This window comes from Ambystoma mexicanum, chromosome 2q (assembly GCF_040938575.1).
Source record: "Ambystoma mexicanum isolate Mex_15411 chromosome 2q, UKY_AmexF1_1, whole genome shotgun sequence".
Taxonomy (NCBI): domain Eukaryota; kingdom Metazoa; phylum Chordata; class Amphibia; order Caudata; family Ambystomatidae; genus Ambystoma; species Ambystoma mexicanum.
Window position 1 is genome coordinate 935,351,940 of NC_090924.1, and position 17,536 is coordinate 935,369,475.

Sequence of the window (17,536 nt, forward strand, 5' to 3'; positions counted from 1 at the left end):
TGTGGGCATAGGCAGTATAACGAATCTTAACTTTAATTACCAATTCAGGAAGTAAGGCCACTTACATATATTGTTCCCTAGGTTAATGTATTACCGAAGAACTCCAACAAGATAACGTTTTTCCCATACGTCTCAATTATGACTTTTTCATTCATTCCCCAGTATTAAAATAGATTAGCACCCAGGACGGGGTGGGGAGAGGGTCAGCCAATCAGTTTCATTGGATCGCAGGCTGAAACTGCCATTCTTAGCCCATGTTCCATGAAGCCTGAAGTTTGCTTCCCCACCTCGCATCACCATCTTCCCCCCACGCTCCCTTATCTTTTATCTTTTGCATTCCACCCAACAATACGCACCTCTGCATCTTTGAAATGGTTCCACCCCCTGCCACCGCCACGCTGCCACTCTGTGGACATCATAGATATGGATTTCGTGGTCATCTTGAAACCGTATTTTCATTCAATGAACGGGATGCGTGTGGCATCCCCTACATTGAATGAAAATACAATTTTCGTACAATACCTTATATATCTTATCGCAAGGGAGCCCGATGATTTCCAAAATGACCACCCATTTCCTGGCATTTTAAATAAAGGTCAACCTGGCAGATCACAATAGCAACATTATTTCTTGATGGGGTTCCTCAAAGATCTGAACTTTTAAATATTAGACATGACATCCCCTGAAAGAGGATTTGTTTAAAGCTGCTGCTTTTGCAGTACCTCTGATTTTCAATGCAACATAGAATGCCCTGTTTGATGCCCACCACCATGGGTGGTATTATGAAGGCCTTTTCAGCCACCATTATTTGGGGGATTTTCATGTGCTTCCAAAATATGCTAGAATATGAAAATCACATAATTTGTCTTCACTTTACAAGCTTGCTGTGGTTCCCGAATAGAAACACTTGCAGATTGTCTCTCCCATAGCTTGATATAGAGCAATGTATAACTATTATAAAATCTAGAAAATAAAGGTCAGTTTTGACAAACAGATTTAATAGTTTTTAGGAAAAATAGATTTAATTATTTTTTTGGCTTAAACAGTCATATCATGTAAGAATCTCAAGATTGAATGTATACATATTGTTGGTGCCACAATAAAGGGAACACATTATTATATAGCGTAGAAATCTCTTGCACACGAACTACATGCATTTACTTCACAGACTATTTGCACACCAGCTTTGCCGCACAAACTGCAATTCTGAAATCACTCATTCCAATCAGAACTCTACATCCCTACAACAAATGTCATGCCCCTGCCCCGGGCGATGCATCCCAACAGCTCAGGTACACAAGTCTCCCTTGTGGAAACAAATGCCTCGATCCCCACAACACAGATCACGCTGAAGCAGATCACCACACGCACAGCACACGTACTTCTGATCTGCCGCACCAACACAACAGCATTGGTGTCCTGCATTTTCCTTTTCTCCCCTATAAGCTAAGTCACCTCCTCTTTTTCAGAATTGTCAGAGTGCCTTGAGGCCATGCAAATGGCCGCAGAGCACGTGAGGAATCCCTTTAAACATAACCTCAAGTTAGGAGTTATTCATTTTTAATAAGCAACATTATAATTTTATTGTTCTTTCTGGTATTGGGAACTGTTATTGTCTTTGTCTGCTGAGGTGTTAAGGTTTATTGGTTCATAATTTGCGGAAACCTTTCACATTGGACATTTCACTTAGAATTTTGGATAACTTTCGTTTCCTTGGAATAGGATGAAACCGTGAAGGATTAAATAGCACTGGAGAGATACCCTGATGTCAATTTACTAAACACTGATCAACCCTATTTCTAATTTACAGTCATTACAAATACATGTTGATGAGTCCGAATTGATGGCTAGTTTATAATTCCAAATGGAACATGATTCCTCACCCACCTCAGCCTTGAGTTCTGGCCTTACACCCATGAAATGCCAACTGCAGCTGCTTTCCAGGCGCTTGAGGTGGGTTATCATCAGACAGTTGACTGAAGAGCCAGAGGCTGAGACATGTGTCATCTCTCCGCAGATCAGACTCCAACACCGACTCGGTTCCTGAAGAATTGCGAGGAAGTGGGACTCTTCAATGACATTGAGTGCTCCTTGGAGCACGAGTTCAGACATGCACATGAGGACGAGAGCAGTAAGAGGGTAGGTTTACATTCCTTCCAAATCATTCTCATAAAAATTGTACACTGGTATCTTTGATAAAACATGTATGTATTCTGGAAGAAATGCTTTGGTGAAAAAGTATGGAAAACTGTAGATTGTGACATTGCATAGCTACACATTTCAATCATACACTTGTCCACTCAGGATTGAAATTAGCAGTAAACGCCTCACCTATTTTTCTTTTTCCTCATCTATTTGATATTAAAAAAATGACTGTTCCCACCTGTATACATTATTCTTTGCGTGGGTATGTTAGGCACTGTGTGCACTAGATTCTCTTCTAAACTAACATGGCTTTGTGGTAAGAGAGAAATGGTGCCTGTTATGTGTAAAGCAGCGGTACTTAAGTGCTATTTTCTGAAAAGCAGAGATGCTCTAAGCAGTAGTGTGTGAGAAAATATGGAACTGCAAAGTGTAATTCAGTGGCAGTAATGTTTGGTTCTACACCAAATTGCCCACATGATCATCACTTTAAAAAAAATAAAGATCTGCATTTCGAAACACTAAACTTAATATTTATTGTGTCTTCTTTGTATGTAAGCCTGTGTGCATGGGATGGAAATGTGTGATGCATGGCACCCATCACTCACACAGTCTTACATACAAAGAAGATACAGCACAATTGCATCTGACTTCCAACTTTCAGGGAGCGGAACAGGCAGCAATCTGGTCGACTGCTAGGGAGCACCTCGCCTGAAGAAGCATGTCGACAATGCGCTGCATAGGTCTGCCGCCCGTAGTTAGAAGGTATTGATCATCTTTACAAACCTGATGGCTAACCACCACGATTGTTTAATGAGGTTTTAATCATTAATGATATTGTCTTCTCATAAGACTTGAAATGAGCCATAGTCTCAAGTCTGATGGTGATCATTTGAATGCCACGGCAAAAGTAGCCATTGATAAAGCCGTAGCAAACCGCATGCACTTCACCACACTGCAACAACAAACAACCAACACATAACTTGCACCAACAGCACACGAGAACTCACATTGATCCGATATTCACACCCAAGCTCAGCGCAAAGTGAAAACCGAACTGAAGCTGCCAACTGGACATCACTTTTCTCATTTTCCTACTCTCTCCTCACCCGATTAACCCTTACCCCACCCCGCCTTCTTGTTTGCTGATGCACCTGAGCACCTGGGGACCAATTCCGTTGATGTCGGTGCGCGATACAAATACCTTTAACATTAACATAAAGTGCTTTTAAGCATTCACTTAATTAGTTCACGTTAGGCCAAGACACGGTCGCTGTCAGACTTCTGCCTCCACCCTGGGAGTTCAGCCATGCAGAGTTCTTTGCGGTCCTGGTCTGATTTCTTGTCTGGGAATAGTAGAAGTCAAAGATAGAGACTGCCGCTCTACTGCCGCTCTTTTGCAGCACAAATGTAGTGGACGAATAGAGCTGGGAATGACGCATGCGCAGTCTGCAGCCGAGTGCCTTCCGGGATCAGGCTGATGAGCAACAGATGCCCAGTGTTTCTATTCCTGTCATCACTAACTCTGGAGTGGCACCTGTTTATAAAAGCAAATGCAAAGCCGCTATGTTGATTTGCAAACCATAAACAAAGAAGACAACATTATTGTCTGCAATGCATAGATCTGGGGAAAGAAGTTTAACAATGTGTAGAATAATACTGTCCGCTGTGACATGTGAGTTGCTGAATACCAGATGAGAAATCTTTCCTATTTACCCAGTTGTAGCCTTATTGCTCCATGTTGTAGCGCGCGAGACATGGCAACTCAATGTTGCTTTAAGATGGTTCTTAACAACATCTCCCGACACCTCCTCACATCTTTAATGCATGGTCATAAGAAAAAAAAGCTGTACCACGTAGAGTAACTTTATTACACAAATTATTCTTATGTACCATTTGTTGACGATTGAGACAGTAAAAAAGAATATTGGATCTTCACCTGATTTGTAGGCCTGATGTGCAGCTGAGTCTACATAAAGAGGGGGAAGGGACAATGAATACCATTCGTGAACAGCTGCAATGTCAATAAAGGTGTTAATACGAGGATTTGCCAGTGCTCAGACCGCCTATCTCCCTTACCACCCTCTGCCCCCCCCCTCCATTTAGCACATACTCCTCCCCGCTCTTTGCTAGGGCTTGGAATAAGCTATGTTCCGACAGAGATTCCTCTGAAGGCCAATTTAACAGTTGTGGACTGACTTCTGAGGAATCTGATTGGCTGTCCCATTCTCAACATGTAAGTGCTGTCTAAATGCCAAATTTAAAACGTGTAAACAATCTTCTGATGACTTACTAGTTGTGGTGTTACATACAAGCTGAAGCAAGAATGTTATCACACAACTGGACTGCAGAAACATTGTGTTGCTGCAATTCAATGACCCTCACACACCATCTGCTCCCCCTGCAAGGACAAACATCCTCCACGCTTGCTTTGCCTCCACTCACTGTGGACACACTCTCTGTCCCTTTGCAGCAGGAAAACCTTAACCCCTTTACCTAGCGCCCTTTTGCGCCAGCACTGGCAGATCCTGATCCCCACCATCTTCTCCCTTCCATCCCACAGGTTAATCAACAGAGCCCCTGATCCAGAGCTCATTATCTCTAGTCCTGACAATTAACACACAGTGAGGCATTACATCACCTTACAGCTTTTAGCCCTGGGCCAAACAACCCAACACCCTCCTCCTTCTACAACCACTAATAACGACTTACCCTCTTCTCTTTTTCCTTCTCAACTTTGTCTTCAATTGATCCTGCTCTTCCATTGCCAATACACACTTGATATTTACGTCGAGACTTTGTTTTTCGTATTCACGTATTACATTCATGACTGCGAACACCGTGCTGGAATATACTCCTATTACCTGATCAGATCACACCATAACCAAATTTGTAACAATCCTTGACTCGTTTGGTCACGTTTATCGCGATGCATGGCACCCTATTTACAATCCACTGTAAATTTCACTTTATGAGGAGTCACTCACAATTGTCACACAACCAACTGACTTTTAACAAGGGGTAATTATGCACTATTCCACACATTGCAATACCACCACAGCTTTGAAAAAGACCCTTGTTGGGTCGAAACACGTGTCCGCAAAAGTGTTTAATAAATTCACCTTTAATATTAGGCACAAGTGTCTAATTAAAGCACTTATAATCTAACCATTATGCAAGGCTCAGCTCTCATGTATCATACAAGCCCAGGTCCCGATGGTTCCAGCACCTGGTTTGAGTGCAGTTCCCCCACCATACCTAATTGTACTTAATTTTAATCAAGGTAGTAGTTAAACAAAATGGACCCATTTTAAATAATTTAAGAGAGTGGCAAACAGGTTGAATATGATTCGGCACGTTATGTTAAGTTAAACCGTGACTTCTAACATTTGAATATTCGCTTCGTGTTTTAGGTCCAGTGAGATAAGCATGGGATGGGTAATTAGTTTGATAGCGAGAGGAGAGCAAGGTCGCTTTTGCAAAGGTGTTATTGCAGCTGTATGGGCATGTTTTTTTCTGCTGTGGTAAATGACCATCAAGGGAGTGGAATGGCCTATAGGGAACTCTGGAGATTTCTCGGTGGGCCTCTGCACCCTGGGCCTCTTTTGTGTGGTAGTTCCAAATTTCCACATAGGAAAAGCATTGAGCTTGCTGAAAATGTGTCATATGGGGCCACTTTGAAAATTATTTCCAGGGCCTCTTTTAGTCCCCAGTAATTATTTCCAGGGGCTCTTTAAGTTCCCAGTCCATTGACCATGGGAGTCATTACATGTTTCCCGTTCGGGGAAAATGTGCTGTAAAATTGGCGGTAATTCCGGCACCAGCAATTATCCCAAACCAGTTAAACAGAAGTTTGCCGGTGGGGGTGCTGATTTACCTCCAGCCAATAGCTGGCCCCCACAGGCAAATAAATAGCAGATTTCCTGGCATCGTTATTACCAGTGCCAGTCATTCCGGCAATCCCCTCCATGGAGTCCTACTGGACTCAATGGAATGGGGATTTACTGCTGTTGCCAGGACCTGGAATATCCTGGTAATACTGGGATGTAAAGGCAGCAGAAACGGTAGGGTCAGTTTACCGGTATCCCATCGGAATTACCGGTGGGATACCGGGAAACGTGTAATGACTCCCTGTCTGTTAAGAAACATGGGCTAATGTGTATGTTGCAGGGTGATGCCCCTGTGTGTTCAGGCTGCTTGATTCCAATGGGTGTCTGGAGTTGTCATCCTGGCCAATGTTGGAATAAATGAGCAGCAGTGTAGGCTTGGGTGTTGGGTAGTTGAGTGTTGGGTAGATAATAGGCTAATAGAACAAAACCAGGAGAAGATGAGGCATAGAGCGTGCATGGTAAGTTGCTATTTTGCAGGGCTCCAATGTCATAAAGAGATTTGTTAGTTCTAGTTACAGGCACGTGCGCAAACTTAGGCTACATGATTAAGAATTAGTACTCTGCACAGAATAAAGTCACAAACATCACACAACATGGCATGATGCTGTAAGCATGCATTACCTCTTTTCTGGAAGATGCAGGCTAAATAGAATGTGTTAGCTTTAAAAGATGTATTTTAGGGGCTAATCCTCAACAATGTATTGACCTCTTGGAGTCACATGACTTCATTTTCAATGTAAAGAGTACAGCCAGAAAATGAAATATCTAGTTAAAGGTCAGGTTTACCTTCCCACCTATCTATTGCAGCAGTGCATTTGAGTTTGTGGATATTGGGTGCAGCTCTACGTGGTGTGAGTGTCAGTTTCAGACATGTCTATGGACACTAACACAGCACAGCGTGGAGCAAGTTCCTCTGCGAGCTGTTTGTAGCAGCACAGCTTGTAATTACCAACTGAAGAAACGGTGTGTTTTGACTCGTCGCAATTCAACAGGAATACAGTTCCAGATTTGGTAGCACCTCGTTTTTTTCCTAACAAAAATAACTGTCTTATGAATAAAACAAAAATACTGCAACAGTCATTCCAGGGCTTTCTCTTGCATGAGGAATGTTTTGGGGTAACCCTTCTGGAAAAATACATGCGCACGAGTCCCCAATAGGCATTGCAGGTTTCACAGGTGTTTCAAAAACCGCTTCGATTGGCAGCCATTGTACGACTCTTCACTCAGTGTCTCAAGACCAGAACCAGAGCAAAATAAGCAGTCCAGCTTGGGATGTTAAATCATGTATTTGTGGATAGTAGTTCTTAATGTGAAATCTGTTTTGGATGTTGAAGAATGCAGTGTTTAGAAGCAATAGCCTTTGATAGACGAGATCATCTTTCTTTAATATTCAAAAGACAGGACAACATTGAATGAGACCTTCACCTATATCTACTATCTAAAAGTAGGAGCTGAGTTTCCCAGTTACAATTGGGACATAATTGCCTGTGTGACAGGGCCACCAATCAAGATTTAATGTTTGGTTATTCAAGCACTGTTAATTTCCATTAATCAGATGCCCCTCGGCAACATCTGAACCTCCAATAACATGAAGAGGGTATGACGTTCGTCCATTGCCAGGTTCTTTTACACAGAGATTTTGGTCACTGATTTTTGGCTGAAAAAACGAATTGAATAAATATGGGTGTGGGGATGTTGGGTAAAGGGATATAAGGGGTTGGGAGGGGTGGAGAATATGCAGTAAAAAACTGGGAAGCGGGGTTGGGGGTAACCACCCAAAATAAACAAATAAAAAATGCTTTGAGTTTTTTCTCCCAAAAATCAGCAGCAAAAAACTCAGTGAAAAAATCCTGGAGATGGAATGACATAGAACCCATGAAGAGATAATGCCTAAATTTAATTGATACAACTCTTCTCAGCATGTGTAAGACAGGACAGACCCTGGCTCTGAACTACACCTGTGTTTGGTTGCAGAAACATGCCAAACAGGAGTAGGGACTTCAGTGGAAAACCGCATGTAATTATAACATGGATAATATGTTTAAGCCCGTTCATCCTTCTGTTAGCAATTGGAAAAGAATAATCAGAACCATGAAAAACTCCAACGTCTGGGCAGATCAGCAAACGCAATAGACATAAAAACAGTAATGTATATAGGCAGATGTAGAGGAAAGCAGAAGCACCTTCAGAAATTCTGGCACACACATGTCTGTGATCCACAGGAAGCTCTTTCTTACAGACCCGAGATTTATCATTGTCCTGCAAGATGGAGTTCTCATTCGACACAATTGCACGTAACGTTCAACTACAAATCCTGTTCAGCAATGGCAAACAGGAAGAGGATCTCACATTTCCTAGGTTAGTTGGGTTTAATGTGCTGTTCAGGGCAGGTAAAAAGCGCTGCCTTCCTTCATTGCTCATGATCTATCTGGGAGAATTGGAAATACCTGGACGCTTAAGTGAAAAGGTTATAAGGGTGATTCTCCAAAGTCGACAGTGGCGAGCGGCCGGGATCACTAACCATATTCCACGATGGTAGGAAGTTGAAGCCCCTTTCCTTTTTTGAGGTCATGGGATCAGGATGGTGTGGGATTAAGAATCTCAACGTATCTTTGGCCAAGTAACCTAACATTTCATAATCGAAAGGTACTAGATGCCCACTCAATCCACCATTAATCTCCCTGGACTTAACACACGTAAATGACATTTCCTCCAGGAGTAACTTAGCTTTTTTAATGATTTTCGAGTCCCTGTGATACCCCTCTTTTCTGTTAATGTGCTGCTTCATCTCCTCGGCTTCTTCTGGTGGACTGCCTGGGTCCGTGGCTTTGTGGATACAGAAATCCACTGCAAGGATCTGCGTCTGACCTCATGGTCACAGTTTTCAATGCTGAGAGTTCAACTTAGCCCTTCATCTTTCTGAGATCAATATGATGCGTACCATTAGGTTTGGTAACAATATACATTTGGTTCTGGTCCCAAGGTGCCCCTTTGAGGGTGAAAGGGCATTCTAAAATACACCTGTTATGTAATACATATTCGGTACCATTTGTTAAAGAAGCTATTGTTTTATGCAATGATGTCCCCCTCCATCAGTGTCCTTCCACTAAAAAAATCGTGTTGCTTATTCTGTGGTGTTTCATTTTAGCAATATATTTGTGATGCCAGACCCCACTCTACTGCAGCACTCTTTCTTCTTGTGGACACATGTATTCATTTTTAAACTCAATTTATAGGACTTATGGTCGAAATAATACACCATTGCTTTAGAACATCTCGATATCAAATAACAGTTTTACTTTCATCCAATGTAATGGTCCTCAGTTTATCAACCTATGAAAGAAGAAGGCCTGTGTCGGTCCGAACAGGATTCCCAACCATGACTTGCAGCTTGAACAGAGATCATACCTTCGAGTGCTCCACTCAATGATCATAACTTTGTTCATGCAGAGCCATGCCCTTTACACTGGACGCAATTGTGCAGCTATACTTTGCAAAATGATGTGATCAATTGTTGAACAACTTACCATTTGCTGCGGGTTATTCATCTGACTATGCAATCACATCTATGGTGTACGCTCCAATCAACGCAGAAGATTGTGACATGTTCCTACTTCCAAGTGTGATGACCTCTCCGACTATTAATGTCTGCATCTTTGCACAAAGGCACTATTAGTTCCAATATTTTGTCTGACAACTTGATTTAGAGTAGAATACACAGTTTCAGTGAGAATGCCACACATGCAAAGTGCCATCTATTGTCCATCACTGGAAGTTCATTTCCAGGTCAGAGACACACAGCAGTGTGCTACCCAAATGAGCTGAACAGCTTGTTTTTTGCTCCTTAGAAAATTGTCATTTGTGGTATGTATTGACCCACTCCACTATGCTATGCAGCATCACCCTGCCAGTTATGGTGAAAGAAATGGCAACAATGGCGACAAAGCCCTTGTGTGTGCCAAAAACCTACACAAACCGTGTGCTTCAGCACACAAAAAGAGGGATGCACAACCTGCCAAACCATGTGCGGTGGGATAGAGCACACCCTGCAGAAATGTGCCAGTGTGCTCCATGACCAGCAAACAGAGTGCAGAGAGAGAAGCAGCACTTTGCAAGTGAAACCCCAAAATGTGCCTACACATGACATTTGATCTGTTGCTAAAAATTCCTAAACGCCGATACACAACACTTCTCCACATTGAAAATCTTGCCTGGTGCTAAAATTCATGTATCAAATGAAGCATTGTGAAACATACAAAGTCTGAAAACTGGCAGCCTCTATGCCAAAATCTGGGTGCAATACACGGGGCTACCTGAATGACAGCTGTCAGAGGAGTACTGAGGAAACTTTAAAGTGACCTAAAACAAAAAAAGTCTGCTGGATTAGCAAACATAAAAAGGATTGTTGCCAAAAAGGAATACAGATTTTAGTTGTGTTTTTGATCCCACAGATTTTAAGGCTAAGAAAGAAATGTATTTATGTTTGATGCAACAAAGTTGTTTTTTTCTGGATTTAAGAAGTTAATTAGCCTGGCTGAAGCTGCAAGAACTGGAAAAGAAGGAGGGCCTCCCTCTCAGCAGAAACTCACTGAGAGGTGTTAATTGTGGGTTAGAACAGAATCTTGTCTACAGAAAGCAAAGGAACAATGACAAAGCTTCAGCCCAGGAAACTGGAAGTGTGAAGGGGGTCGTAAATGGCCTCTGGAAGGAACAAACATGGAGGGGGATGCCCTGGACTGCAGGGAGACAAAAAGGGGTGGACCATCTGTTGCTAAACATGAACAAAGAACATTTTTTTAAAAGACTCATAACGTGCTTTTCAAAATGGTGAAAAATATAAAAAGGACAGAGTTGTTCATTTAATTTCTGGCTGCACGTGTGAAGAGGCGGTAAAACTGTGTGACATGTTCTGGACAGGAATGGCAATATATGTGGTTTTATGCAAAATGTATTACTGTTAGGATTGTGAAAATGTACACGCATATCCCTATGTTAAACACACACATTTGTGGAAATTTGCATAAAATTTGGAAATTGTGTTCATAGCGGGATTTTGAAGAATGGCTGCTACGTAAAATATGGCATCTTTGTGTGTGAATTGTATAAAGGTGACCAATGTAGAAATGTACATTTAGTATCAAATCCGATTTTGAGACCAGTGGCTAAAGGAAGGTCTCTGAGGACTGTAAAGCAAATCATAAAATGTGACATCATCCGGCCTTGATCCAATCACTCAAATTGCAAGGCAGAGATTAATTGTGGTCCTATCCCAGCTGACGGGGCAAGCTTAGCTACGCCGGCCCATACACCCCCTTTGAGATGTCATTTTAAAGGATAAATAGAGACAGCCTACAACACATAGGGACTCACAGATCCAGTCACTTTCCTGATTCTGGCGAAGCACTCTGATCCAGCATTCTACATCCAGCTTTAATATTCTTCCAGATCAGATGCCAAATCTCTTGCCAGCAATAGAGAACTATTGATTTCCAGCAAGGCCCAAATCCTCAAATGTATTCTCTCCACCCAGTGAAGCGCTGAGTGGTGTGAGAAGGCCTTTTAAAACAGGATCCTGAAATTCTCTGGCTTACCACCACTAGGCTTGCCTGAGAAGCGTGCTATCCAGCTGATTCAAATACCCACAGACCTCTCTAACCCATCCTATCTTTCCTTCAGAATGAGTATTGTTAGAACTATCTTTTCACGGACCCTTTTCTCATCTGAAGAAGTCAAGTTTCCTTAGCAGGCGGGTCACACTGATCCCGAGACTGTAAGATCCCTGTGTGGTATTCGCTTCTTCATAGTCATCCCCTAGTGTAAGCAAACCCACTTGTCATTTTCAAAAGTGCATTTCTGTTTTCGATTTTCGCGCCTATTTTACAAAAACAACCTTTACTAAAACCTTGATAACTCCCTCAGTTTTTGTGATAGAAACAAAGCTATCCATAGAACCCAAAACTGCATTTCAAAACAGTGCGATTCTTCCATTATCGCGAATATTGCGCACAGAAAAGTTTGCCACAATTTAAAAAATCTGAAAGATTTACACATGTGAAATAGCTCTAAACTACTTCTGACTTGGACGTTAAGATTTCAAATGTTTTCTTTGGACTAAATCATTACTTGTGATTGTGTGCAACTATTCAAAGTGGCTCCCATAAGAATTTATAACAAATTAAGTATTTTTGACCACATTTGGTGTTTTTGCCCAGTCAATTCTAAAGACAATTGTAAAAGCCAGACTGACAGCTGAAAAGTCAATTCTGTTTTTCTCTTGTGTTTTGTGGGGGGAAGGTGGGACTGATATTCTGTTTGATTTGTGCTATTCCTGAATACCTGCTCTCTCCACCTATCTCTTTACATTGCCTATTGGGAGTTGAGGGGTGTTGCAGGGGGAACCTCTAACCATAGTGCTATCTGATCTGAACCAACACAAAAGTATTCTTTGCTGTGCTGCATATGTTTTCAGTTCTCATTACTCGATTCATAGTGTATTAAAGACATTCTTCAGTGTTGATTACTGGTTCAGTGTGACCGGGGGGTATTCCAGGAGAAGAGCATGATATGAGTGGTACATCGTTCAGAATATTGAACTAATAGACAAAAATAAATAAGGGTTCCAGTTGTGCACTACATGCTGGGCTTTGACTTGGGTGTGTGCTGGATTGAAATCACTTACACATTGTCTTATAGAGTGGTGTTTTTTTATACAAAAGCGTTATCAACCCAAGGCTGACAGCTCACACAGATGCAACCACCAAGGGCATGTACGTGTTTCTGCCTTATTGGGATTGTCATTGTGGTATAGTTTGACATCCTTGTGAATGGAACAGTGGCTGAGTTCTGTGTTTCCCAGTCAAACATTGGACAGTCTCTGCAGACTCTTGGGAGAAAGGCAAGCATATTTATCCTCTATCCATGAGTCAGCCATAGAGAGATGACAGCCATCATGAGTGGGACAGCATCAATATCAGCGTGCATGGGTCCCAACTGGGCTTTGGTCTCAGGACAGTTGAATACATGAGAAAGCAGCAAAGCTCATTTGGACATGTGCAGTAGCCATGCAGCTCCAGTCTCCCTGCGGGTTAAATGTCTGTGTTTGATGTCTTGATTACTATGGGCCTCATTAGAAGTGAGCAGGTCTGGAAATAAAGGCGCCGGTAACAATGTTACTGGCACTATTTCTGGACTGGCTCACTTGGAGTATGCCGGTTGGGGCTGTGAACTACCAGTAGGCCTGACCTGCCGGTAGTTCAAGGTCCATCCAGTGGGGTTTTCACTAAAGCATCAGCACCATTAGTAATGGTGCTGGTGCTTCAGGCTTCCCAATCCCGTGAAGTCCTACGGGACTCCGCAGGAATAGGAACTTACCATTCCTCCGCCGCCTGTGATATCCCGGTAGCACCGGGATGTCAGGCGGCAGAAACGATAAGGCGATGTTGCCAGTAGGCTGCCCGTACCGGCAACGTTGCAATGAGGGTCCCTGTCTCTCTGATAGACAGAAAGCACTTCACAGCAAGCAGGCACCTCTGGCACCCAGGGTCCCGTGGAGCCCATGTGAGGGGTAAACCAACGTGACTGTGTCCAGGGATCCAGTAAGTATGTTCAGATATGTGCAAAGTGTTAGCATAGTGTGGGTGTCTGCCAGCAAAATCGGCTTACACTGACAATAACATGTTTGTTGAATAAACAAAGCAACGTCTGCCCTCAACTGTGCTTTTTAAGAGTATGTGTTGCATGTACATCATTTGAAAATGCAGTGGGAAAGCTGGTTGAAAGGCAGTCACATGTTTCACACTTTACCTTACTCTTAAACCAATTAATCACATGTATACTAGACTCCCTAAAAAAGAAACCCAACATGCTTAGGCTCTTGTTGACCAGTGCATTTCAGTTTGGGTTAGCATGTTGTTTATCCTGCACATGTACCCCAGATGAAATATGCTGGCAAAAGTGTTTAATGATGCATTTTAGTATAGGTGAGAGTAGTCGCCTCCAGGATTGTTGAGGTTCATCACATCTAAAACTAATGCATGGCAACAAAATAAACATTTACCATATTGTACATGTTATATTCATGCATTCAGTTCTCATGGTATGCCCTCAAGCACTTTTAAAAAGCTATACAAATAAATTTAAGACAGAAATTCAATCATTTTCCATTGAGTTCGGAGACAAATTGGCAACCCTAAGAAAATTGGCCCGGTGCCAGGAGGAAGAGTAAATTGCAAACAACCCATGGTCAACCCATGAGGGTCCCAGGGATCGACCGCAGGGCCATGACCATATCACCTTCATTTTGTTTTTTATTAGTTGACTGGTATACCCCCTCTCTCCTTCTTTACAATAGAATGGCCTTGATCATCGCCAACCAGAAAGGACAGTAGGAATCCTTTACCATGAAGTGGACGAGGGAGGAATCCCTCAAACAGACCTACAGATATTTTCTGCTGACTCAGGACGTCAGTTGAGGATAGATATGGTCAGACAATTGGGAATAACTGTTCAGACACAACAAATATCTCCTAGATCTGGATAGAGTCAGACAATGAGGAAATACTCTGATACTCTGCAGCATTTAGATGATTTATGTACCAGAGAATTCGGAATAATGTCCATCACACACGTCCTTCCTCCTGTTCCATGTGTTAATATCCCTGCAAAAATATCGCAATACAAAAATATTGCCTATGGCGAGACAAACGACCATATGTACAGTGATATTTTTGGTGGGGATAATATGTAGGGATACCCTTTCTCCCGGGTGTGTGAGACAACCAGAAATGGATTTTGTGAGTTGATAGATATGATCCACCCATCAGCCTACTTCTTTCTTCACCATAGAAAGTGCCTGATGATCTTGTTCGTAGGCAGGGAGGACAGGTTTGTTTATCATGAACATGGTTCGAAAAGCACACCATATGCAGACACAAGATTCCAGTGTTCGAACTCAAGGTATGAGATGAGGTTGGGAAGAATAAATGGAGTGCTGGGGGGAAACAGCAAGCCAAAGTGCTGCATCATTACACAAGTGCACAAAACCTCACCTACACATTTTCTTTGGCTAACTTTCAGCCCAAACTAGTCAGGGTGGGTGAGAAAGGCGGTATCAAAACCGGTGGTGGGGAAGCAATTATAACAGCTAAACAATGAAGTCACATTCTAGGTGTCTATGTGGACAGCTAAAGAGACTTTTTACAATTCGTATTCATATCAGGAGAAGGCATTGATGGATAATAGGTAATCTAGGAAGTCATCCAGATAAAGATGATTTTCACTGACTTTCTGAACTTTAGGTAGTCCTATTAGTATCCGTTGGTGCACTTTCACATTGTACCAAAGTTTGGGTCTGATGACACCCATGGTCCTGCCATCATAACATTCCCCTTCATACCATTCCTTATTATTGCTAGAGGTATCCGCTATTTTTCTTTTGTTGATCTAAGGCTGCTGAAGGGGGTGTAAGATGTGCCCAGTTATCCCAAGTAAACCGTACAAATCAATCAATCAGTGGGATGTGCGAGTTAAGCAGGTTAGATTTAGTATTTTATTTATTTATTTGAATTTTTATTTAGTGCTGGCCCTACCCAGAGGAACTCGAATGATTGTGGCAATAAGACCCGAGGCGGCGGGCCAATACCGCCCCAGGTAATGCCCGGGGCTGTAGTTATAGGCCCGAGCATAGCGAGGGCCTTAACGAAGCCCCGGGCATTACCGTGGGCGGTATTGGCCCGCCGCCGAGGGTCTTATTGCCATTAGTACCCGGCCCATTAGACTGGGGTACTAATTGCTTTTTTTTTTCTGTTTCGGAACAGAAAAAAAAAAACGACCAAGAAAATGGCCACCGCCATGGAAAGGGAAAATGGAGTCCGTTTTCCCTTTCCAAGAAGGCCATCGAGAGCGGACGCGCTGGGAACACAAGTGTTCCCAGCGCGTTTGCTCCCGAAAAAGGATTAACAAAAAAGGTACGTGGGTTTGGGAGGGCGGGAGAGGGAAAAAAAACTAAAAAAACTGTACCTGCGTCCCCGGCGGGGGACGAGGGAAGCCCCCAGCCGTGCGGAGGCGCACAGCGGGGATGGCCCCGCTCCGAGTCTCCACACGGCTGGAGGCTTCCCTCGTCCCCCGTTGGGGACGCAGGAACAAGAAGGTAATTTGGGGGGGGGGTGGTGGGAGGGAAGGGAATAAAAAAAAAGACTTACCCGAGTCCCCGGCGGGGAGCAAAGGCAGCCTCTCAGCCATGGGGAGGCTCGGAGCAGGGATGGCCCCGTTTCGAGCCTCCTCATTGGCTGAGGGGCTGCCACGCCCCTCGCCAGGAACAGACTAGTCGGCACACATGGCGTAACTAGGAATACCGTGTGGTATGGCTCGCAAATGAGCCAATCACCACACAGTATTCCCTTTGCGCTGCGCGTGCCGGGTACTAATGAATGATATTGCTTGCCGAATTGGAAAACAATGAATGGCTGTCAAAGCTGGTGCGATATGTTAGCGTCTTTGGAGTACTAGTACTAGTCCTGTGCAATAGTGTTGTAACATCTGTAGTAGTTTTATTGTTTTGTGGTGGACGCCTGATTACTTGCTTTTGCAGGAGCCTGCGATTCATAGCACTAGTGCTCTAAACATATCTCCAAGAGGAAGGATATTTTCAAGTGGGTGGTGCTGTAGGTGCCATTTCCCCGTATTATTGAAAAAATGCAATCCCAATCATGTGAGAGCTAATTAGGCAATAAGCCCCTTGCTGTGGGCCATTGCCACATAAAGTAATGCCCTCGGGTTCCAGAGGCCTTAACAAAGCCCCCTGGGGCATTACCTTATGCAGTAATGGCCCACAGGCTAGGAGCTTATTGTCATTAGTACCCCGGCCCATTAGACCGGGGTACTCATGGTGGGTTTTTTGGCTGCGAGACGCGTTGCATTTTGAAGCCGGAAAATGAATGGCTGCCGCGGACAGGAATACACAGTCCATTTTCTCTTTACATGGTGGCCATAGTAAACAAAGAAAATGGCCATCATGGAAGGAGAGAAGGGACTACATGTAGTCCCTTCTCCCGTTCCATCGCGGGCATTCAAGTAAATTGAAAAAAGTAAACGAAAAAATGGACGCCCTGGAACAGGAAGAAGAGACTACACGTAGTCTCTTCTGCCTTTCCGCTTGAGTGGGCTTACCGTCAGGTAAGGCTCGCAAACTAACCAATCGGTGCGTTTGTTTGCATAAGAACAACCCACGCTGGTTACTAATGTTGGAAAACACATCAGATATGTCTGTAGTGTTCTCTGATCTTCCATATCTTTCCCAGGGAAGGGTGAAATGCTATTGCCTGTCATTCTCACAGAGAAAACATGAAAAACGCCTTACAGTGTTAGCACCAGAAAACGTGAATAAAACAGTCTACTGGAAAAATAAAACCATTTTGAAAATATCTAATTAAGAAAAGATGCCTCTAAATTCAAAGGAAAAACCTGCAGTCAAATAATCAATATCACCAAAATGTGTACTTTGAGAG

At 43.1% G+C, this 17,536-nt stretch overlaps 1 protein-coding gene across 1 annotated transcript in view; it reads left to right on the forward strand.

Moving 5' to 3' along the window:
- Nucleotides 1-17,536, forward strand: part of CREB5 (cAMP responsive element binding protein 5) — a 1,617,326-nt gene that overhangs the window by 145,129 nt on the left and 1,454,661 nt on the right. The window contains exon 3 of the mRNA XM_069648241.1: nucleotides 2,018-2,139. Within this exon, the coding sequence (XP_069504342.1) occupies nucleotides 2,018-2,139 (122 nt within the window). The remainder of the gene's footprint in view (nucleotides 1-2,017; nucleotides 2,140-17,536) is intronic.